The following is an 18,655-nucleotide window of genomic DNA, read 5'->3' as shown; positions in this document are numbered from 1 at the left end:
ATAGCTTCCAAAACTAGAGACCCAGTGACCTAAGATCTGACCTATCCAAGTTAACTCTCTCACTGCTTGGCTGCTCTGGCAATTCCTGCCAAGGTAAGTCTTTACAAAGATGGATATTTTGCTGGTCCTACAAAATCCAGAGTAAATGGCCCACTGGGGAGTGCAACCCACTGTCTGCACGCACCACTTCCATCACCTACAGAGGACAGGAACTGTGTTTTCACTGCCTGATTGGTTTGAAACAACTGTCTAAAATGGAGAAGTCTTCGAAATCTTCTGCATCTTCAGGACAGCCCTGCCAAAGGTCCTACAGCAGTACAGCCACCCTGAGAAGACTAGAGGTCTGATCACATGTGGCCTGGCAGCAGGACATCTCAGCTCCAGAAGTAAACTTGCAGGTGAAATGTATTTTTAACAAAGCTACAGGTACTGGTTACCTCACCTGGGCACTGTCATGGTTCATGGGCACCACTGCAATAGTAACTGTTAGTTGAAGTCTTAATATTAAAAAAGAGTTTCAAAGCCTTCGCTATGCAAGACTGTCACTAGTGACTCTTAGTACCTGGGCACACAGGATATACCAGAGCTGCTGGCAAGCAGGGCACAGCTGTTTGGCAGCTCCTCCACCCACATGGAGCTGCAGAAGGGTGTTCGTGGCCCAGCCAGCGCAAGCCTTATGGCTGCTGCTGTTCCACTGACCTCTCCGATGTGGGGCCCCTTTTGTTGGAAAAGAAGAATTTAAGTAAGTCTAGGAAGTGGCTTACTGTAAACCGTGCATTCAGAGAGCAGTCTGTTACATACAGATCTATAGGTTTTAATGAACCAAGCGATCAGAGTTACAGCTTGAGGCCTGAAAGGGAGGAAGGTTGGGCACAGGAAGGACAGCAGTGCTGGACTTAGGTGCCATGAAAATACTGGTGCCAGATGAAATTCAGCTTTCCTTGCCATGGAGGACAGGTGAGGTGAGGTGACCTATGAGCCCCCTCACCCAACATGGCAGGGAGGAGCAGGGACAGCCCAACTGGACACAGTCCCTCCCTGCAGCTGGCACCAAATAGCAAGACCAACCACCCCAGGAGCAGCCCATGCTTTGTGGCAATACCCCACCTCCCATTTTCCTGAGGCAGAGGAGGGGAGAAGCAAGGCCCTACCAGCCCCTTTAGGAGCAAGGATCAGCTATCCTGCCCATGAAGATGATGGTGTTGAGGGCAGCTTCCCGGATGAAAAGCAGGAAGGGCCTGTTGGCGTTGAAGATTTTTCTGTTCATAGGGAAAGAACGGCCAGAGATGGTAACAGCTGTAGCAGCTGATGCCTCACTGCCTTCTTCATTCACCTGCCAACCAAGAGAGAAGATGGGATTAAAATACAGGCATTATGCAGCATGGAGAGGGCTCACCCTCCTCTTCCACAAAAAGCAGGGGCCAACCTCCCTCCAAAGCCCCAGATGGGTGAGGAAGTGAACAGTGTAGGTTCAGAGCTATTTTTTTTCCTTTAACATTTCATGTTTTTAAAAAGCAAGAGGAAGACACACCGGCACAAAACAAGGCTCACCTCAAGGAAGGCTTTGTGGAAAGCCTCAGAAACGTACAGATCTGTGCGGCCCTCTGCGATGATACCTGAAATACAAAAATATACAAAGGTAAAACTCTGAGTTTAGAGGCAGCTCAAGAAAGAACACATTCCCATCCTTCATGGCCTGGAATCAGGCAGACGAGACGGCATGGCTGCCCTAAAACAAAAACCTCCATGTGCAACTGACTGCTAAACTGCCATATCCTCAGTGCAGAGCAGGGCTGAGTGTCCATGGTGGGACTTTACCAGAGTCCATCACTGACTGCAGCAACATATAAATGCTTTCATGTTCTTGTTCCTCATGTGCTGCTGCACCTACTGCCCTGCCATCTAGGGAGGAATGGCTGCCCCTCACCTCTACTCTGCACTGCCCTATCTCCACATCTCACCTGGGAGTCTAGCATTTTCCGGACTGAAGAGATCTTCCAGCCCCATTTTCCTTAGCTTTTCCTTGACACTGAAGCTGTCCTCAACGCGGAAGCGAGGGAGGTAGACGAAGAGAGACACCTCCTTCATGGAGTCTATCCAGCCCTGCAGCTTCTCCGACGTCAGGTCTCGCTCCACCTCCTCCAATGGTGTCCCAGCACTGGGCAGGACCAGCACCATTGTGATATCATCCCCTTTGTAAGGCAGCTCCAGCACCTGGACTTTGTCCTGGGGGATGAATGTATAGTGGAATTTGGACTCCTGGTACATAGTTGGGACTTTGCAGGTCTCACCACTGGCTTTATGAAATGTATCCAGTTTTGTGTTTGGAGCTGGGAACTGCGATTTCCAGTGCCCCTAAAAAGGAGAGGGGGGAAAACAAACATGAGCACCATGTCTCCTCCAGGGAAGTGTGCTGCTCTTCCAGTTTTTTAGCTATACCTTAAAATAAATGGTGTTGACTAGGACCAAGACAGTGAGATCATCAATACCACTTTCTGGGATAACTTCTGTAATGCGCTTCTCTGTCTTATTAGCCACCCACTCATTAATAATCTGCCTGGAAAGTTCTGGCTTCTCCTAGAAGAAGAGACCAAAAAAAGGTTAAACCAAGGGTTTTAAACACCTCTGTACCCCTCCTGCAGGAGACAGGTTCACAGGGTATGTGCTGGGGGAGAACAATGAAGTTTAGGTATGACAAGCGGGGATGTGGCTGTGGTTAAGGTGAGATGAAGCGAGAGGAGCTGCATCCCAGATTTCCTACTGCCTTCACCCATGTTCCACACACCCACAGCAGAGGACTTCCTCTGGGCAAAAAACAGGGATACAGCTAAAGCAGGAGGACTGGAGGTGGGGGGTGGAACCAAACAAAACAGCAAAATTTGAGTAGTTCAAACTCACTTTGAAGTTCAAGGGCCAGAGTTTTGCTCCATAAACGATTTCACTGATGTTCTGGTAAGTCTCATTAAACACCAAAGATTTCTCCCCGAAGAGGCGGTTGGCCGATACCAGCTCTGAGGATTTGTTGGCTTTCTTGTAAAGGCGGCAGTTCAGCTTGGCAAAGAAGAAGTGGATCTGATCTGATGTCTTCTCTGAAATGGTGTCAAATCGAAAAACCTGGACAAGCCAAACAGCAACAAGGAATCCATGAGGAGGCTCTTGTGCTCCTGGGCCCCAGAGCAAGTGGTGGTGCAGCCTTTGCCTCAACAGCAAGAAATCTGCAGGCCCTCAGAGCTTCACCTTCCATGTGTAATTGGGAACCCTAATCTATGGAAAATCAACACATCACCAGCCCAAGACCTCCTTTGGAGAGTCTAAATGGAGGATTAAAGTCTGCACAGACATGGAGGTGCTGCTCCTCTTTCCAACACCAGTTTTCTTGCTCTCTATACTCTGCCTTTGACTGGCGCCAGCTTCCCCTTTAAGTGCTGTTAAAATTAACACAGTGTTCATAACTCCCTACCACACCCCAGAGATGAGCATTGCACCAACAGGGCCTAGAAGCAGCTCTTGGGTTATACCAGGTCATGGGAGGACTCATATGTGCTAAACCTTCTTGTGACAATGCTAAAGGCTGCTCCTTCCCAGGAGGAATTCTCATGGCCTGTTGAGTACTTCTGGTACATCTTAGCAATCATTTTGAGGGTAGATTTTTGCAGCACAGGGAATTTTTTATCTGTTCCCAGCTGTCAGCTGGAAGGACAAATATGATTTGTCTACTGCCATCCAACCTCAGGGCTTTAAGGCACAGAAAATCCCATAACATATTGTTCTTTATGAACCTCCAAGATCTTCAGCACTGTTTCTTGTGAGGCAAAGGTGGTGTTAGCAGCCCTTTCATGGGAAAAAGGGGGATTAGGAGTGCAGGTGTGGGTGGCTCAGTGGGAGAAGGGTCCCCTTCCAGTGGGAAGGCCTGCCCAGAAGCGAACACACAAGTGAAGATTTTGGAGATGTGGTTATAGCTGCTCCACTTAGGCTGTGTGGATAACGGCAGGAGACCCCCCAACATTATTTTTTCCAGAGAAAGGATCTGTAAGGAAAGCAACAGAGGGGACAAGCAGAGCAGTTTGATTCACACCTCCTCATTGCAGGGAAAAAGGCTCCTCTGGACTGAGGTCTCCCATTGGAGAAAAAGGTACAGGCAGCATCAAACCCCACACAGCAGGGGAGTTGTCAGGTAAGTGGGTCTGACCTTGAGAAGGGTGCTGGGACAGCCAGGGAGTTAAATTAGTCCCATGGAAGAGCCAGAATTCAGAATTACCTCTTTGTCTGGGATCAGAACTATCCCCTGAGTGAGTACAGGGGCCACAGGCGGAAGGGGAGGCTCCCTGTATACAGCCTCCTCTGCCCTGGAAGTCAGGCGGGCTGCAGGGTCTCCCATGTGTCTGATTTTTGTCCCAAGGAAGAGAGAGAAGGAACGTGAAAAAGTCTCTCCCAATAGGACTTGATATCATGGCTTTTCCTGCTTTTTACATAAGGAAAAGCTTAGCTCAATCTGCAAGAAGCAAACTGTTCCCATTCCCTTCCCTCACCCTCCAAGTGGGCTTCCTTTCCTCCAGATGAAAACTAACCTCTCAAACCAAGGAATGCGGGATCCAAACAGGGAGTAAGGGGAGAGAGCTGGGATCTAAGCAAATCCAGAGACGAGGTTTGGAGCCACCTGGGATAGTGGAAAGCGTCCCTGCCCATGGCAGGGAGTAGAACGAGATGAGTTTTAAGGTCCTTCCAACTTGGGATTTCCTTCCCAAGGCAAGGAGCTGTCCTGACCCTGAGAGCAGCCATCAGCCATGATCACCTTTCCTGTCTTTCAGATCTGCTACAGGAAAAGGCTGAGGAATCTCCACCAACCTCCATGAGCTGCTGGAGGGTGCTGCCACAGGCTCCGAGCTTGGTCATGGCGAAGGCTGTGGAAATGCTGAGGGGTGACATGAAGATGTTTTCCCCATTGTCCTTGGAGTCAGCCAGGTACTTGTAGAAGATGACAGCAAACCGAGAGTTGGCTTTTGACAGCTCCCAGACCCGGGGGTTGGTGGACTCCGGGAGCTTGTCCTTTGCTGGGTCTTGTCCTTCACCCTCCTGGGGCTTCTTTTCGGGGTTGCGATAGATGCAGATGGGGTTCACTGGGATGTCGCGTGGCTTTGCCGTGCAGATGTCTTCCACGGTGTAGTGCTCAGGGGCAGCCAGCCCCCAGATGCTGAGCAGACACACCACAAAGAGATGCATTGTCCTGGAACCAGAGAGAGAGCTTAGACATGCTGCCTGTCCATGAAACTCATGCTGCCGCCCACAGCCCATGGACCCGTTCCAGCCAACACCACAGTAATAGGAGCCCCACAGTCCTCTCCAATCATCCTTTTGCCCTGGACCTGCAGGATAAACAAGGACACACAGACAGCAGGAGGACAAGCCTGGCTGTGAGCACACAATGCTTTTAGAAGCAATACACTGAAACCAGTGTTTTCCCAGTGACCTGGGGGCCCTCTTTTTTAAGCAGCAGGCTCAGCCCTGACAAGTTTATACCAAAATGGATGATTTGAACTTTTGAGTCCTCCCCATTGACCAGTGAGGTGGTGTGTTAGTTTAACACAATCTGGACTTTAGTGGGGGGCAGAGGAAGCCACGGAGGCTGCTTCTGAGAGAGAAGCTCCTCGAAACTTCCACTGTTTTGAGGAGCAGAGCCAATCCCTGAAAGCTCTATTGGCTGGCCCAATTAGAGAAGTTGGTAACACCTCTGTGATGTTGGTAACGCCTCTTAATATTTAAGAAAGGAAAAACCATGGGAAGCTCTTTCTTCTCCTGAGGGGTGGTGAGGTGGTCACCAGGGCCCATCCCAGCGGGGGCCACCCAGGGCCACACGGCCAGGGCCCTCCCAAGGCCAGAACCGTGTGGCCAGGGCCCTCCCATAGCTGGGGCCACTTGTGTGGTGCTGGCGGGGACCACGTGGCCAGCAACGAAAACAAGGCAAAAAGTTCCCTGACACAGAACACAAATGAGATCAGCCTTTTCAATGCAGCGAAGCTCTATAAGAACTTTTCAATTAATAGAACTTGAGAACAGCAATACCTATGGACAACAATTTTCTTCTGAGTCAAAGAAGAGGAAGAAGTGAGGATACATGAGGAGAACCAACATGGCGGCACCGAGGTCAGTGAAAAGAAGGAGAGGGAGGAGGTGCTCCGGGTGTCAGAGCTGAGATTTTTCTACAAGCCATGGTGAGGACTATAATACAACAAACTATTTCCCTGTAATTCATGAGGTGCATGGGGGGATGCAGAGATCCACTTGCAGCTCGTGAGAAAGAGTGCCCATGCTGGAGCAAGTGGATGCTGAAAAGCTGTAATCTAGTGAAAAACTCGAACAGAGAGAGAGGACCCTTGCTTCCAGAGATAGAGAACCCTTGCTTCCAAATTAGAACAGCTTATTCTTAAAAGACTAAACTTGAACTAAAATGACCCATGCTAGGTAGTTGCAGGAAGACTGCTTGGCCTGTGGGAGGGACTCACGTTAAAGCAGGTCAGGCGGGACTGCTATTTCGTGAAAATTAGAACCACACTAGAGAAACTCACAGAGAACTGTCTCCTGTGGGAAGGACCCCAACGGAACAACAGAAAAAGAACTCCTTTCCCTGAACGAACTGAAGATTCTTAGAAAGTGAAAGACTGACCAAAATCCCAGGTTTTGCCTTCTTGCACTGTTGGTGGGAAAGAGGGAGAGGGCTGGGAAGAAAATAAGTGTTCTAAAGGTTTATTTTACTTCTTATTTCCCTTTTTACTTTTAATTCTGTTAATAATAAATTTTCTTTATACTGGTTAAGTTTTGAGCCTGTTTTGCCCTTAAAGTGGTTTTTTTCCCCTAATCCTCATGAAGTTTTCATTTTAATGTCCCCTCCTCTGCTTAGCTATAGCAGAGGAAAATGAGTGAATAGTTTTTCATGGTGCCTGGTGCTTAGCCAGCATCAAACTCTGACAGGTATGGACCCTTACAGTGTCAGGACCCTGCCAGGCTCACCTCAGCTTTACAATACTTTTCAGTTACTGATGCAGGAGATGCTATTGCAGAGAAGAAAGGCGATAAGGAAAAGGTCTCCAGGGAAGTTGGTCTCTCCATGCACTGAGCATCTTTAATCCCAAAAAAACGTACTTTATAAGCATGTATGGTATAGCTGGTGCATCACACCAATTCCTGTCCAAAGTTCATACCACCTCAATGCAAAGTGGTTGTCCTTGGTACCTAAAGAGTGCAGGCTAATGTTAATTACTGTGTTCCGGCAAAAGCAGGTGTCTGAAAATCTCCCAGCAAGAGAGAGATAATTTATATTTTCTCATTTGCTAAAGCACATCAAACCTCAGAATGGTTTCAGTTTAAAGAAACCTTACATATCACCTTGGGTGCGCCCCCTGCTATGGGCAGGGACATCTTCACTAGATCTGGTTGTTCCAAGTCCCATCCAACCTGGCCTTGGACACTTCCAGGGATGGGGCAGCCACAGCTTCTCTGGGCAACCTGTGCCAGAACCTCACCACCCTCACAGGGAAGAATTTCCTCCTAAATCCCATCACCCACCTGCTCTGGCAGCAAGGTCTCATGAGCCATCCCAGGGCCGAAAGAGCATGTCCTGCACATTGTGGTTCTAAGATGCCCTTTGCATGACTGTTTTGTTCACGTACCCCATGGGAGGAAGCTCAAGCCCCACAGCCACAACAGTTTGGGAAACAACTACTGGGAGGGGCTGGCAGCCTGGCCCACCACAGGACACTTTTTCAAACATGTGCCTAAGTCGGGTAGGTCTCTGCCTGCCCCCACATACTCACTGCCATGGCTACCAAGCATTACCTTCTGAGAAACTAAATTAAAAGTCACCTGCATTTAGCACTGGTGGCCTCCATGTCTGTGATCTTCCAGTGCTGATGGGCCAGCACCTGCTGGAGGAAAATGGGAGCAGCTGAAAGGCTAATCTGGGACGAAGGAGACCTCTGGGTTCTTCCACAACCCCCTCCCTTGGGCTCTTTGCCAATTACTTCATATGTGCTCCAGTTCCTCTGCAAAAGCAGAAACTACCTTATCCAGCACCAAGACTGTATAGAGCACCAAGGCTGTGTGATAGCACAGCAAAACAAGAGGGACTCACTCAGACCACAGCCACAGCTCTCGCTGGTAATGACACATAGATTATCTTGCAAAAGGTTTAGGACAGATGCAACACCACAAAGGGTAAAAAAAATCTAAAAAGGGAGGGAAGTTAACAGAAACAACAAACAACACCAAGGGCAAGAGAAAGGAAAAACTATTAAGACAGTTTAAAATACTCCAGGAAGTGCTGTTCTTCTGAACCTTTCACTTCCACAGGAAGAGTCAGCCAGCAACAAGCCAAGCACACTCCAGAGTTCCACAACCCTGGGGCCAGGAGCAGAGCCTTTCACTGCCTGCAGCAGCCCTCCCTCAACCACACTTGGTCCTGCAGCTCCAGCAGTACTGACACACTTGTGGCCAGTCCCATCATGGAAAGGACAACCTCACCATGGTTCCTGCCCTGTCACTCCACTCACCTCCAGGGAAAGGCATGTCCTGACCCTATCTGTACAAGAACAAACACCTGCTTCTGTCAAGCCAGAAGCAACTTGTGGTGTCCACCATCACACAAATTACTGCTAATCGAATTTCACATTTAAAGGCCAGAGCACAAGAGTAGGGAGGGCACCTCCATGCTCACCCTGTCCTCAATAAATGAGAAAGACTCCCTGTTTTTACTCTCCAGTAAAGTCCTGACTTCATCAATTCAGGGAAGACACAGGACTTTCTGCTAATGCCTTAAATCTACTTTACCATCCATTAAGGTTGATCTGGTCTCTGACACATCCAATCTTGTCTCTTACAGGCAAGAGCCCCTGCTATTTCTTATACCAGCTCTTTGTCATACGATTTGGCCAAAACCCACTCCTCCTCCCCCCACAGGCCTTCAACACTCCCTTTTCCTCTGCACTCCATGTGTCAACCTGGAAGAATCCCAAAAGTATTCCCACAACAGCACTGCCTGAAAGGGGTTACTGGCAAGGGGGAATGCAGAAATTAAAAAGGCTCTTACAAGGGTGAAGCAACAAAAAGTGCAGAAAACCAAGAAACAAGTTGCTGATTCAGCTCAAAATCAGAAGGTTCTGGGGAGGCATTGAGAAACTCCCCCATCCCTCGGCTTGCTGTGCAACACAGCTAGGCTCTCACCAGCACACGCCAGTTCCATCCTGCTGTTCCATGGCTGCAGGACAGGATGATTAACTGTGCTTCCAAAATCCCTGGAACCCACCCTACTGAACCTACTGGGGCTACTGGTAGTGGTGGGAATGTCCCACAGCACCTACGCACTGTGCTGCACAGCCCAGCTAATGTAAAATAGCTCAAACCATTTTGCGATTAATTTAGGCTCTTGAGAAACTGCCTCACACCCCAACAGCAGAGTCCAAAGCAAGCCAGCAGTGCTCTTTCACAGACAGCAATTACTCAGGAGATCCTGATTTCATGAACTGCCCTCCACACTACGAAGCATTGCTGCAGGCTGGGGATAAAAGTCAAGCCTGACAATTTAGAAAGCCAGCCTTCATGACAGCTGGGGTGGGAGGACCCTCTCTAATAGAGCAAAAAGCCACTCTGGCAGCAGCTAAAATTCATAGGCACCTACTAAGGGAAAAGAAGCCGTTTCAAGGAATTAATTAACAATGAAATATTAGAGGAATCTGTTTCTCTTACCTGCCCTCCAGCCTTCTGCTTTTAGGAGGTAAATGGAAATTTTTGAGAGGATAGTCTTGCTTGAGCCCAAAGCAGTTTCCCCACTGGATTTCTGTGCTCAAGCAGAGCTGAGACAGCAGCAAGGGATGGTGGGAGGGGAGTAGGATGCTAAGGCCAAAGGCTGATGACCAGCTGCTGAAGGTTAAGCAAAGAGTAGGAAAAAAAAGAGGCAATGTTTAGTTTGAAAGAGGTTTTAAAGTTCAGTCTGACAAGGGAGAGTTTGACCATCTACTCCACACAAGTGCCACATGTCCTCATTTTTTGCCAACAGAAAATGAACTGCTTATCCCACAAGAAAAACCTCAAAACCTTCAAGAGTTTGAATAAAAGCTATACCAGGCATTTGTAGGGATCTTGTCGCTAAGCAAAATGTTTCCCCCATCTGTCCCAAGCCCTGTCACCTGTTCCCCAATTCCTGAACAGACACAAGTTGGGAGAAGCTGCCCCACTTCACATTCTGCAGTTTCAAATACATCCTATCTTAAACACACTCACCTGGAACATGCTCCCTAGGGAATGGTCACAGCCCCAAGGCTGCCAGACCTCCAGGAGTGTTTGGACAACACTTTCAGGCATAGGGTGGGATTGCTGGAGTGTCTGTGCAGGGCCAGGAGTTGGACTCTGTGATCCTGGTGGGTCTCTTCCAGCCCAGGATATTCTGTGATCCTGTGACCTTTTACTTGCACTGCTGGAAAGGATTAACACCAGCTCCGCTAACTCCTGTCCAGATTCACAAGGCAGTGTAGTGAGCAGGACTGAACACCATTTCTGATCCAGAATGCAGCTGCTCTACAAATTCAGTAGCATTGCTCCCTGAATTTCAAATCCCAGGAGCAGGCTGGCTCAGTGGGTGCTGGAGCTGTCCTGTTCCTGGCCTCCAGTAAGAGGAACATTTTCCCTTAATGGAAAATGCAGTTGCAAACTGGTTTGGGTAAAGTGAAAGACCTTACTCCATCAGTATGGGATATAGTTAAATGGGACAGGGATTGTGGCAATAAATTCTCCATGAGAAAGGAAGGACATGCACACTGTACCTTGTTGCTTCAGGTGGCTGCTGGTTTAATTTTTTGAGGTAACTCACATGTTTACAGATACCAGGGTTTTCAGAGTGCATTAGGGATGCTCCACACCCAGGCAGACATCCAAGCACAGGTTTCCATTTACCCAGTGCTCAGAGGTAGTTTAAAGCAGTAAAAACCAAAAGCAAACAACTATGCACATCCCACAGAGCTCCCAAGGCACTTCTGCCAGGGTAGCTGGGCGAATCTATCTTTTGAATGCAGCAAGTAAATGGTAATTTATTGCTGGCTCAGCATCAAGCAACAACCCAGCACTCACATCTGAGTGGAGCTATCCCAAAGGAAGCATCCAAGATGGCCAGTGTCTTAATACAAACAGTTAGATGCCTTGTTTGCTCTAATATAGAGGCTGTTTTTCTCCCAAAGCTGCTGCTCCCAGACCCAAAGCAAGGATCAGAGGCTCAAAACCATCAAGTATCAAAGCCTGGCAGCCTGCAGATGAAGCATCATGCTTTGGTTTTAGTCTCTCCCACACTTGTAGTCGTGCAGACAAGGGAGCTGGAGTTCAGTTAGGAGGAAGGAGGTTACAGAAACAACTGAACACATCCTAGATAGAAAGAAACAGTTCTTAAACATACCTGATTGGTGAGGAGGAACACAAATTGCCTTTTGTTTTGTGCTTTGGGTACTCACTGTTGAGTTTCATGGCTATGCACAGGGAAGACGACTCTTGCCCTCACAGAGCAAGATGGGATCAAGGAATCTCATGAGCTAGCCTTTGCAAGATTCTTTCTATCCTGCTATCCATATCCCAGGGGAAAAAATTCCAGCAGGTACCATCCACTTGAAGCTGGTCTCCCTTCTTTTCCACATAAAGAAACCCAGCCAGTTTCTGCCAATCTCTCTTGATGCAGACCACCCACTGCTTCCTTCCTGACTCTCTACAGCACTTCAGATCTTCCTTTTAAAAGCCAGCCACTGCAGGAATTCAGCTCTCTTTTTTTTCCTTTTAAAGTGAGTCACTACATGAGGATCCTGAATCCTCAGACTATTGGGAGAAAGGGTAAGGAAACCGTCACCAACTGAAACTCACAGTTTTCTGCTGGATTTCCCACTAAATACAATTCCTTTATAGGAACTGAATGCTTCGAGTCATCCAGCAAGTAAGTGTTGAAGTGTGAGCGGGCCTAATAATGACCAGTGATGGGCTTCAGCCCAGAAAAACACACCTTACCTAGATCCATGGTGCTCAGGCTCAAGAATAATGACAATAGTAATGAACATTATGCAAAAACTCCAAGGGCAGAAGGTTGTGCTTGCCCTGGAGTGGGAGAAGGAAGAGTTTTTCAGTGAAGCAGCAGTTTCAGCACATCCAGTTTCAGTTTTACAGATAATGACTTGTTTAAGCCCACAAAAAGGTGTGAAAGGAGAAGACTAAAAACCACAAAGCAGACTGTGGAGCAAAACTTATTCTCACTTTAAGGCAAGTTCCAAACCAGGCTCAACATTAGACGAATACTGCCCACTCCCTGCTCTGAAGGGTCTGGTTTGCTTTTTAAATATGTATACTCTGAGCAATTAACAAAACTGATTATCCTGAGTATCTTTTCTTGTTCATCAGAGGTGAACAAGTGAAGGAGCCACTTTGCTTATGGGTGAAGTCAGAAGAGAGCAGACCAAACCCAGGAGACATGTGGCTTCTCTGCTATTTGGCATCTCTTATGCTCCAGCCTGGCAGAGAACACACACACCTTGAGGAGGTGAAAAATCTTACGCAGATGGTCCAACACCTCATACAAAATTTAGAAGAATGCACATTCATCCCAGACAGAAAATGAGAGATATTTCAAAGTGTTCTTCATTAATTTATCATTTAATATAAATGCTGACAGAAAAGCAGGTAAGATCTTGTAGACATTTCCATCTATTTACAAACCAAATAGTGAATTTCCATTCTTCTTTTTTGTTCAATCTGCAACTCAAAGGACCCTCAGACATTCTGTGAGAGCAAGGTGAGGCTGAGTCAGCTTCAAGAGGAAGAAAAGCAAGGTGAAAAGGGAAGAAGAAATAGCATTTTGACATATGGCTTTTTCTATATAACTGCCATGCACGTACAGTAGGTCTTCACTCCCTTGTTCTTTCATACAAAAGTGACACTGTTGGCTCTATAGGTCTGAGAATTAAATAAAGGAGACCAATTCTGATTTTCAAATCTCTGTGTCTTCTTGCCTTTTGCCTCCTTCAATGCACTGTCTCACTTCAGCAGAGTATCTAGAAGGTTTTTCTTTCAAGTCTAAAAAGTATATTGTAGGAGTAAAGACACAGGGAGTTGGAAATAGAGAACTTTCTTCTACTCCTTTTGTTATCTCAGTTTTCCCAAAAGGTAGCAAAGCATTTAACCTTTCCTGGAAAACACATAGCAATTCCCCATGTAGCTCTGAACATCTCCCCCATGACCAGGCCTGTATAAGACTTCATAATTCCCCTGACCTGGCAAAGAGTTCAATTTATGGAATTCATCTCATACATTCTACTTCATCTCTACTCCTATTGTGAATGTTTTGATAGTTACAAACAATAAATATCCACAATATCAACCCAGAGTCAGCCATTCCCATTAAAGATTGAGAATTTTTGTTTATGAGAAACAGGAAAGGAAGAAAATAGCAGAAGAAAAGCAAGGAAAAACACAAGGAGAGAATGAATGATATTTTGTTTAGCACTGATTCATGAGAACAGCAGATGGAATTTCATTTATCTAGGATCCTAAATAAATTTAAGTAATAGTTCATAACCTGACTCAATGAACCTCATGGTCTCCTTTATTACCTAGACTATCCTTTATTTTATTTTTTGTTAAATATACCTCTGCAGGGCACAATCACATACAATCAATACGATTGGAAAATTACATGAGCTCTATCCCAAGCTTATATGCACCAATGTTAAAAAGTTATTTTAAAAACCAAACAACCCAAAAAAATAAAATAAACTTCACCCAAAAAGGTGATAATGACTGCAGAATGTCTCGGGGAGACTTGTACGGAATTAACAAGATCAAAGAAAACTAGGCTTACAAAAACCAGGAAAAAAATCATATATCGAGAAATCCCACAACTGGAAGTAGATGACTTCAAAGAAGAAGCGGGAGCTGTCACATAGATCCCACAATTCTTCCTCCCTCCTCTTACAGATGTCTTGCTTCACCTCTTCCTCCCCATAGCAACAAATACAATGGGGAGAAGAGCTTAACACAATGCTACCAGTTAAAGAAAATAGGGAAAAATAGCCAAGCTACAGTACAATTGCTAAGCTGACTTCAAGGAAAGATCCTTTCAGCATGGAGGCTGCTTACACAGCAAGCAGAGGCTAAAGAGGGAATGCAAACTCCTTAAAATTAGGAAAAACTCTAAAAGTCATTGCCATTGGTTTTGCCCATGTTGAGCAGCTTCACTTATAAGAGGCTGCAGATGAATGGTGTCAGTTGTGAGCTATGCAGCAGCTGTGATGCAAACAGGATTTCTTCTTCCTCTCAGGTTGCTTCATGCATTTATTAAAGGCTGCTGCCAAATTTCTTTTTAAAATCTACAAATAAAGAGGTCAGTGCACACATCCAGTTGTGGGATCCATCTGATATACAATCTGGTTTGGATGCCAAAGACTTGTGAGTACTGTCTGCCACAGAACTATTAATAAAATCTTTTTAACATTACAAAGAAGCAAATAATTCCTCGAACATCAAATACTCCACAATATCTTCTTTTTTTTTCCCATTTACAGATATGTTTACCCCATATACATTTCACATTTAATTCCATCATGTCTAATGCTTTTTATTTCCAGAGGCTGCACTACCTGTTGCTTCCATCTCTCCCAATACTGTATTTTTCAAATTGAAGTGGACAATTGTGTTTTCCTAAAACTTTCAGATCTTCGAAACAGTTGTTTCCTGGCATATGAAAACATCCAAACAGTATATCTTTCCCAACTACTGAACACCTGGCAATTGGCACTAAAAATCATACACAAACTCACTGAAATTGCAAAGATTGCCTGGGAAAGATCAGTTAATTCACGTTACCAAGCTACAGACATCCAGTTTTGATTATTACGGCCACATATTTTAAGTGTCAAATGACTGTGATGTTCCTGATGCAAACAAATCCACATTGCCATGGGCTCCTTTTATTGGGAAATTACATAAAAAGCTGCAGCCTCATTGTTTGCTACACTTCCCATGGCACAATACTACACTTCCCATTAGGAAACAAAATTATAAAGAAAATAAACATTAAAGTTTGTTCTCCTTTCTCTGCTAACCAAGGTTCTACCTGCATCACAAGAAGTGCCTTGAAGACTGTGACAACACTAAGCAGTTACATTCTTCTGCCTATAGAAGGCTAAAGGCCACATGTTAACTGTAGAAGGACACTGTGCTGGGATAACATTTCCCCAAATCCCTTTCTTATGTTGTATAATTAGAATTAATTTACTCTAGTCTCTGTCATCCCCTGACATTCCAACAGAAAATAATGCAGTTGGTAACAGTTGACTATTGAAGTTAAAATTCCCAATGAAGTTTTTGACATTTTAGGAGTCTATTTGAATTGAGAGCAAATCAGTTTGTGCTACATAATAATCTGTATGTTGATTTACCACAAGTAACAACCACCCATCTCTTGGCACCATGGCTGTACACAAAAGGTGGCTTAGAAGAGCTGCTTCACTTTCCTCAGAAATTCAGTTTACACTTACTCAAGCAAGGTGGATGTTTTTCCAGTTCGTAACTCCATTACCATGTAGACAACTCAAGAACTCTTGCTCCCTTTTTTTTGCCTCAGGGGAATTGACTTATTGTGATAGAAGAAATTAAGTTGTTGTCACACTGACTTTTTTTGGGTTGCTTTTAAATCAGCAACGTTAGGAGGCAGGAATGGAAGGCTGTGTTTTGGAAAGTGAATGATAACAACATTTGAATATAAAGGTAACATCATGCCCCAGCAGCATTGCTCTGTGTTCCTTCTATCTATCCTAGGACCACAAACACTTCTCCGTACACACACGGACAAGCACAAAAACTTGCACTCTGCATATATTTGGGTCTTTTCTCCCATTTTAGAGCAGAGAAGATGGCTGGCTTCTGAACAGAAGGCTCTGTTCAGCCTTCTCAACACTGGCATGGCATTACTTGGACCATAGAAGCAGGTCTGAAAGAGCCAGTCCAGGAAAGATACTTTATACAGGGGTCTTTCAGATGACTGTCCTGTAGGTCTGCTTTGTTGTATGTCCAAAATTATAAATGGCAATGGAAACGAGGGTTTATGCTGCTCAGATTTCAAGAGATTTCTCTCTGAAGCTAAAAACTTTAGTAACAAGTCTGAAAGAGTTTGAGTAGCTCAAGGAAGGGAAATGTAAGCAGCTTTCTTGTATTATCAAATAAAAGCCTCACTCCTGGCCCTTTCTAAGAGAAAATTTGCCCCACCTTACTCAGTCCATGATGTCAAGAGACAATATCATCATCACAAGTTTGGTTCTTCCACATCTAATTTAATGCAATGCTAGCATTTCACAAATCTTTTCGGTCCCAGTGGACCTAAAAGTCAGTCACATTTGTAACACAGATTTATCTTTTACTGTAACTGAAGAAATTTTCAATCAGTATTTAGTTTAGAAACACTTAAAGACAATGCTTCTTGGATTAAAACATTTCTATGTTCCTTCTCCCTCTCTAAATGAGCCATTCAATCAGCTGAGAGAGTGCATGAGACTGAAAACACATCATAACACCATAGATATATCTTAGTACATTGCAAATTGTATGACTAGATGGAATGATTTTCCACAATTCAATGCATGGGCAAGGCTTGACAATCATTAACTTCTGGAAATTGCTATTAGGATAATACAGTCAACTCACAAATACCCTACACAAATGTCTGACAATCAAAATAGCTACACCGGGGAAAAAAAGTGTAAAGCACAAGTCTTTGGCTCTCCTTTAAAGAAAAACAGCAGTTTACCATGTTTATACAGATCCCCCGTTTGCCTACCAGTAGGGGCAATATCACATTTGTGCATCACTGAGTAATAACACCATTAGAAAAGGCAACTTCACAGAAGTTATTGGCTAAGCGAATTCATTTGAATGCTCTGTTTTGAGGCAGCAAGCTGTCACTGTTACACAATCAGGGAGGGTGGATGGGCAAGCCACAGGAGAAAAAGATGCAAAAAGGGGATCGACAGCTCAGAAAAAACTACAGAGAAGAGCTTGAGAAAAACAGGGATATAAGTGCTGCTAGCTTGAAAGATGCTCTGATCTACAGAAAAAAAGTCCTACTCTGAAATGGGACAAGAAGGGCAGAAGAAAAAGCTTAAACTTCTCCTATTAAGAAAAAAAGAACTAGGTCACAGGACAGACAGATGAGATGTTGACAGAAGGAGGGAAATAACATCACAGAATAAACAGACACCATCTATATACTGACTGAATCACAGACACACTGAAGCTTAACCTACCACTTGAAGCTTCCTATTCTGAAGGTTTGCCCATGCTGTCCATCTGGCTGAAACCCAGGTATCAAAATGAGGGTTCAGAGTTGTCTGGTGCAGTAGAAAATTTAACCTACCTACCAAAGGACACAGCAGTGCCCCAACACCACGGTAATGCTGCTTCTTCTTGCCCAATAGAAGGAACTAAACCAGTTAGTAGCCAAGACCAGTTTCCCTGAGGTGGCCAGAATTCCTGTACAACTGGGACAATGATGGGCTACAGGAATGAGTGTAGCAAGATTCAGAGTCATTCCAGACATTTTCACGCTTCTTAGCTGTAAACATCAATGCTGCCATTACATGTAGAGCTATCTGTCCTCCAAGGTCTCCCAGTTTTTCCACAAAACTGGAACATTTTAGGTGCAGTTTCCAGAAAAATACTTAAGAGCATGTACTGCATTTTGCTGTTTGATTTGTTTAATCAACTAAACGTCTGCAAAAAAAAAGCAGAAAAAGGGTAAAAAGAGGTAGAGGGGATGAAACAAAGTTGAAAATCAATACTGTTAGTAGATATTAAACAAACTATTTAACAAGCCAAACTGTAATTCTGGGCAAACAGGGCATTCACCTGGACACATTGATCACAACAAGGACATTATGCACAAAGTACAACACAGAGCTGGATGAAGGAAAAAAAAACCCAACCAGTAAGGTCTCCCTTCTAATCCACGGATTTTGGAAGCATTCATCATAAGTTATCCAGCAATCTGAATAGTGCTTACTGAAGAATTCCAGGAGAAAATGTGGAGAAAAGAATAATCCCTAACCTGGCAAGGGAACTAGGAAATAAAAGGTAAAGAGGTTTTTGACCCTCCAGATTTTCCTCTTAGTATTACAAATTAATCTGTAGGGTTCAACCTATCATAAACAACTTTGAAAATTAATTTTACATCCACAATTACTACAGTCAAAAAAAGGCACATTCTGGGCTTGTCCTCCTAGATTAGAATATTGCACTAATTATCTTGACTAAGATAAGCTCCTTGTGTTAATAAGACACAGCAGGAAGGAGCAAACTAATTAAAATCAAGGAAAAGGCTGACCTGAAGGTGGTGCTCTGCACTGAAGGATGAGAGGGCCCAGGGCCTGCATCAGGTGACTAGGGAGCAGACGGCCAGGGAAAGACCTTCATCCTCCTCATGCCCAGAGCTGAGAAAGGAGGAATAGACCTGATGGGCTCCCAGCTGCATCACCCTAGATCTGCTCAGCTCCAAGGGGAGTGGCTGGAATGCTTGGCCTCAAGTAGGAGATACAGATGGATGTGGGGCAAGGGGAGATGAAGCTGTTTCAGTGCAAAGTTGATTCTTTGCCAA

General features: G+C 45.1%; 1 protein-coding gene across 1 annotated transcript in view; it reads right to left on the bottom strand.

The window, feature by feature from the left end:
- Window positions 1–798: 798 nt before the first annotated feature.
- Window positions 799–18,655, bottom strand: part of RC3H1 (ring finger and CCCH-type domains 1) — a 75,330-nt gene continuing 57,473 nt past the window's right edge. The window contains exons 20-25 of the mRNA XM_019290014.2: window positions 4,846–5,224; window positions 2,899–3,114; window positions 2,440–2,577; window positions 1,962–2,355; window positions 1,552–1,616; window positions 799–1,333 (exon numbers count right to left, since the gene is read on the bottom strand). Coding sequence (XP_019145559.1) covers window positions 1,160–1,333; window positions 1,552–1,616; window positions 1,962–2,355; window positions 2,440–2,577; window positions 2,899–3,114; window positions 4,846–5,224 — 1,366 coding nt within the window. The 3' untranslated portion in view covers window positions 799–1,159. The remainder of the gene's footprint in view (window positions 1,334–1,551; window positions 1,617–1,961; window positions 2,356–2,439; window positions 2,578–2,898; window positions 3,115–4,845; window positions 5,225–18,655) is intronic.

This window comes from Corvus cornix, chromosome 8, assembly GCF_000738735.6.
Source record: "Corvus cornix cornix isolate S_Up_H32 chromosome 8, ASM73873v5, whole genome shotgun sequence".
NCBI classification, from domain to species: Eukaryota; Metazoa; Chordata; class Aves; order Passeriformes; family Corvidae; genus Corvus; species Corvus cornix.
Note: the sequence above shows the minus strand (reverse complement) of the source record. Positions and strands in the feature narration are given on the sequence as shown.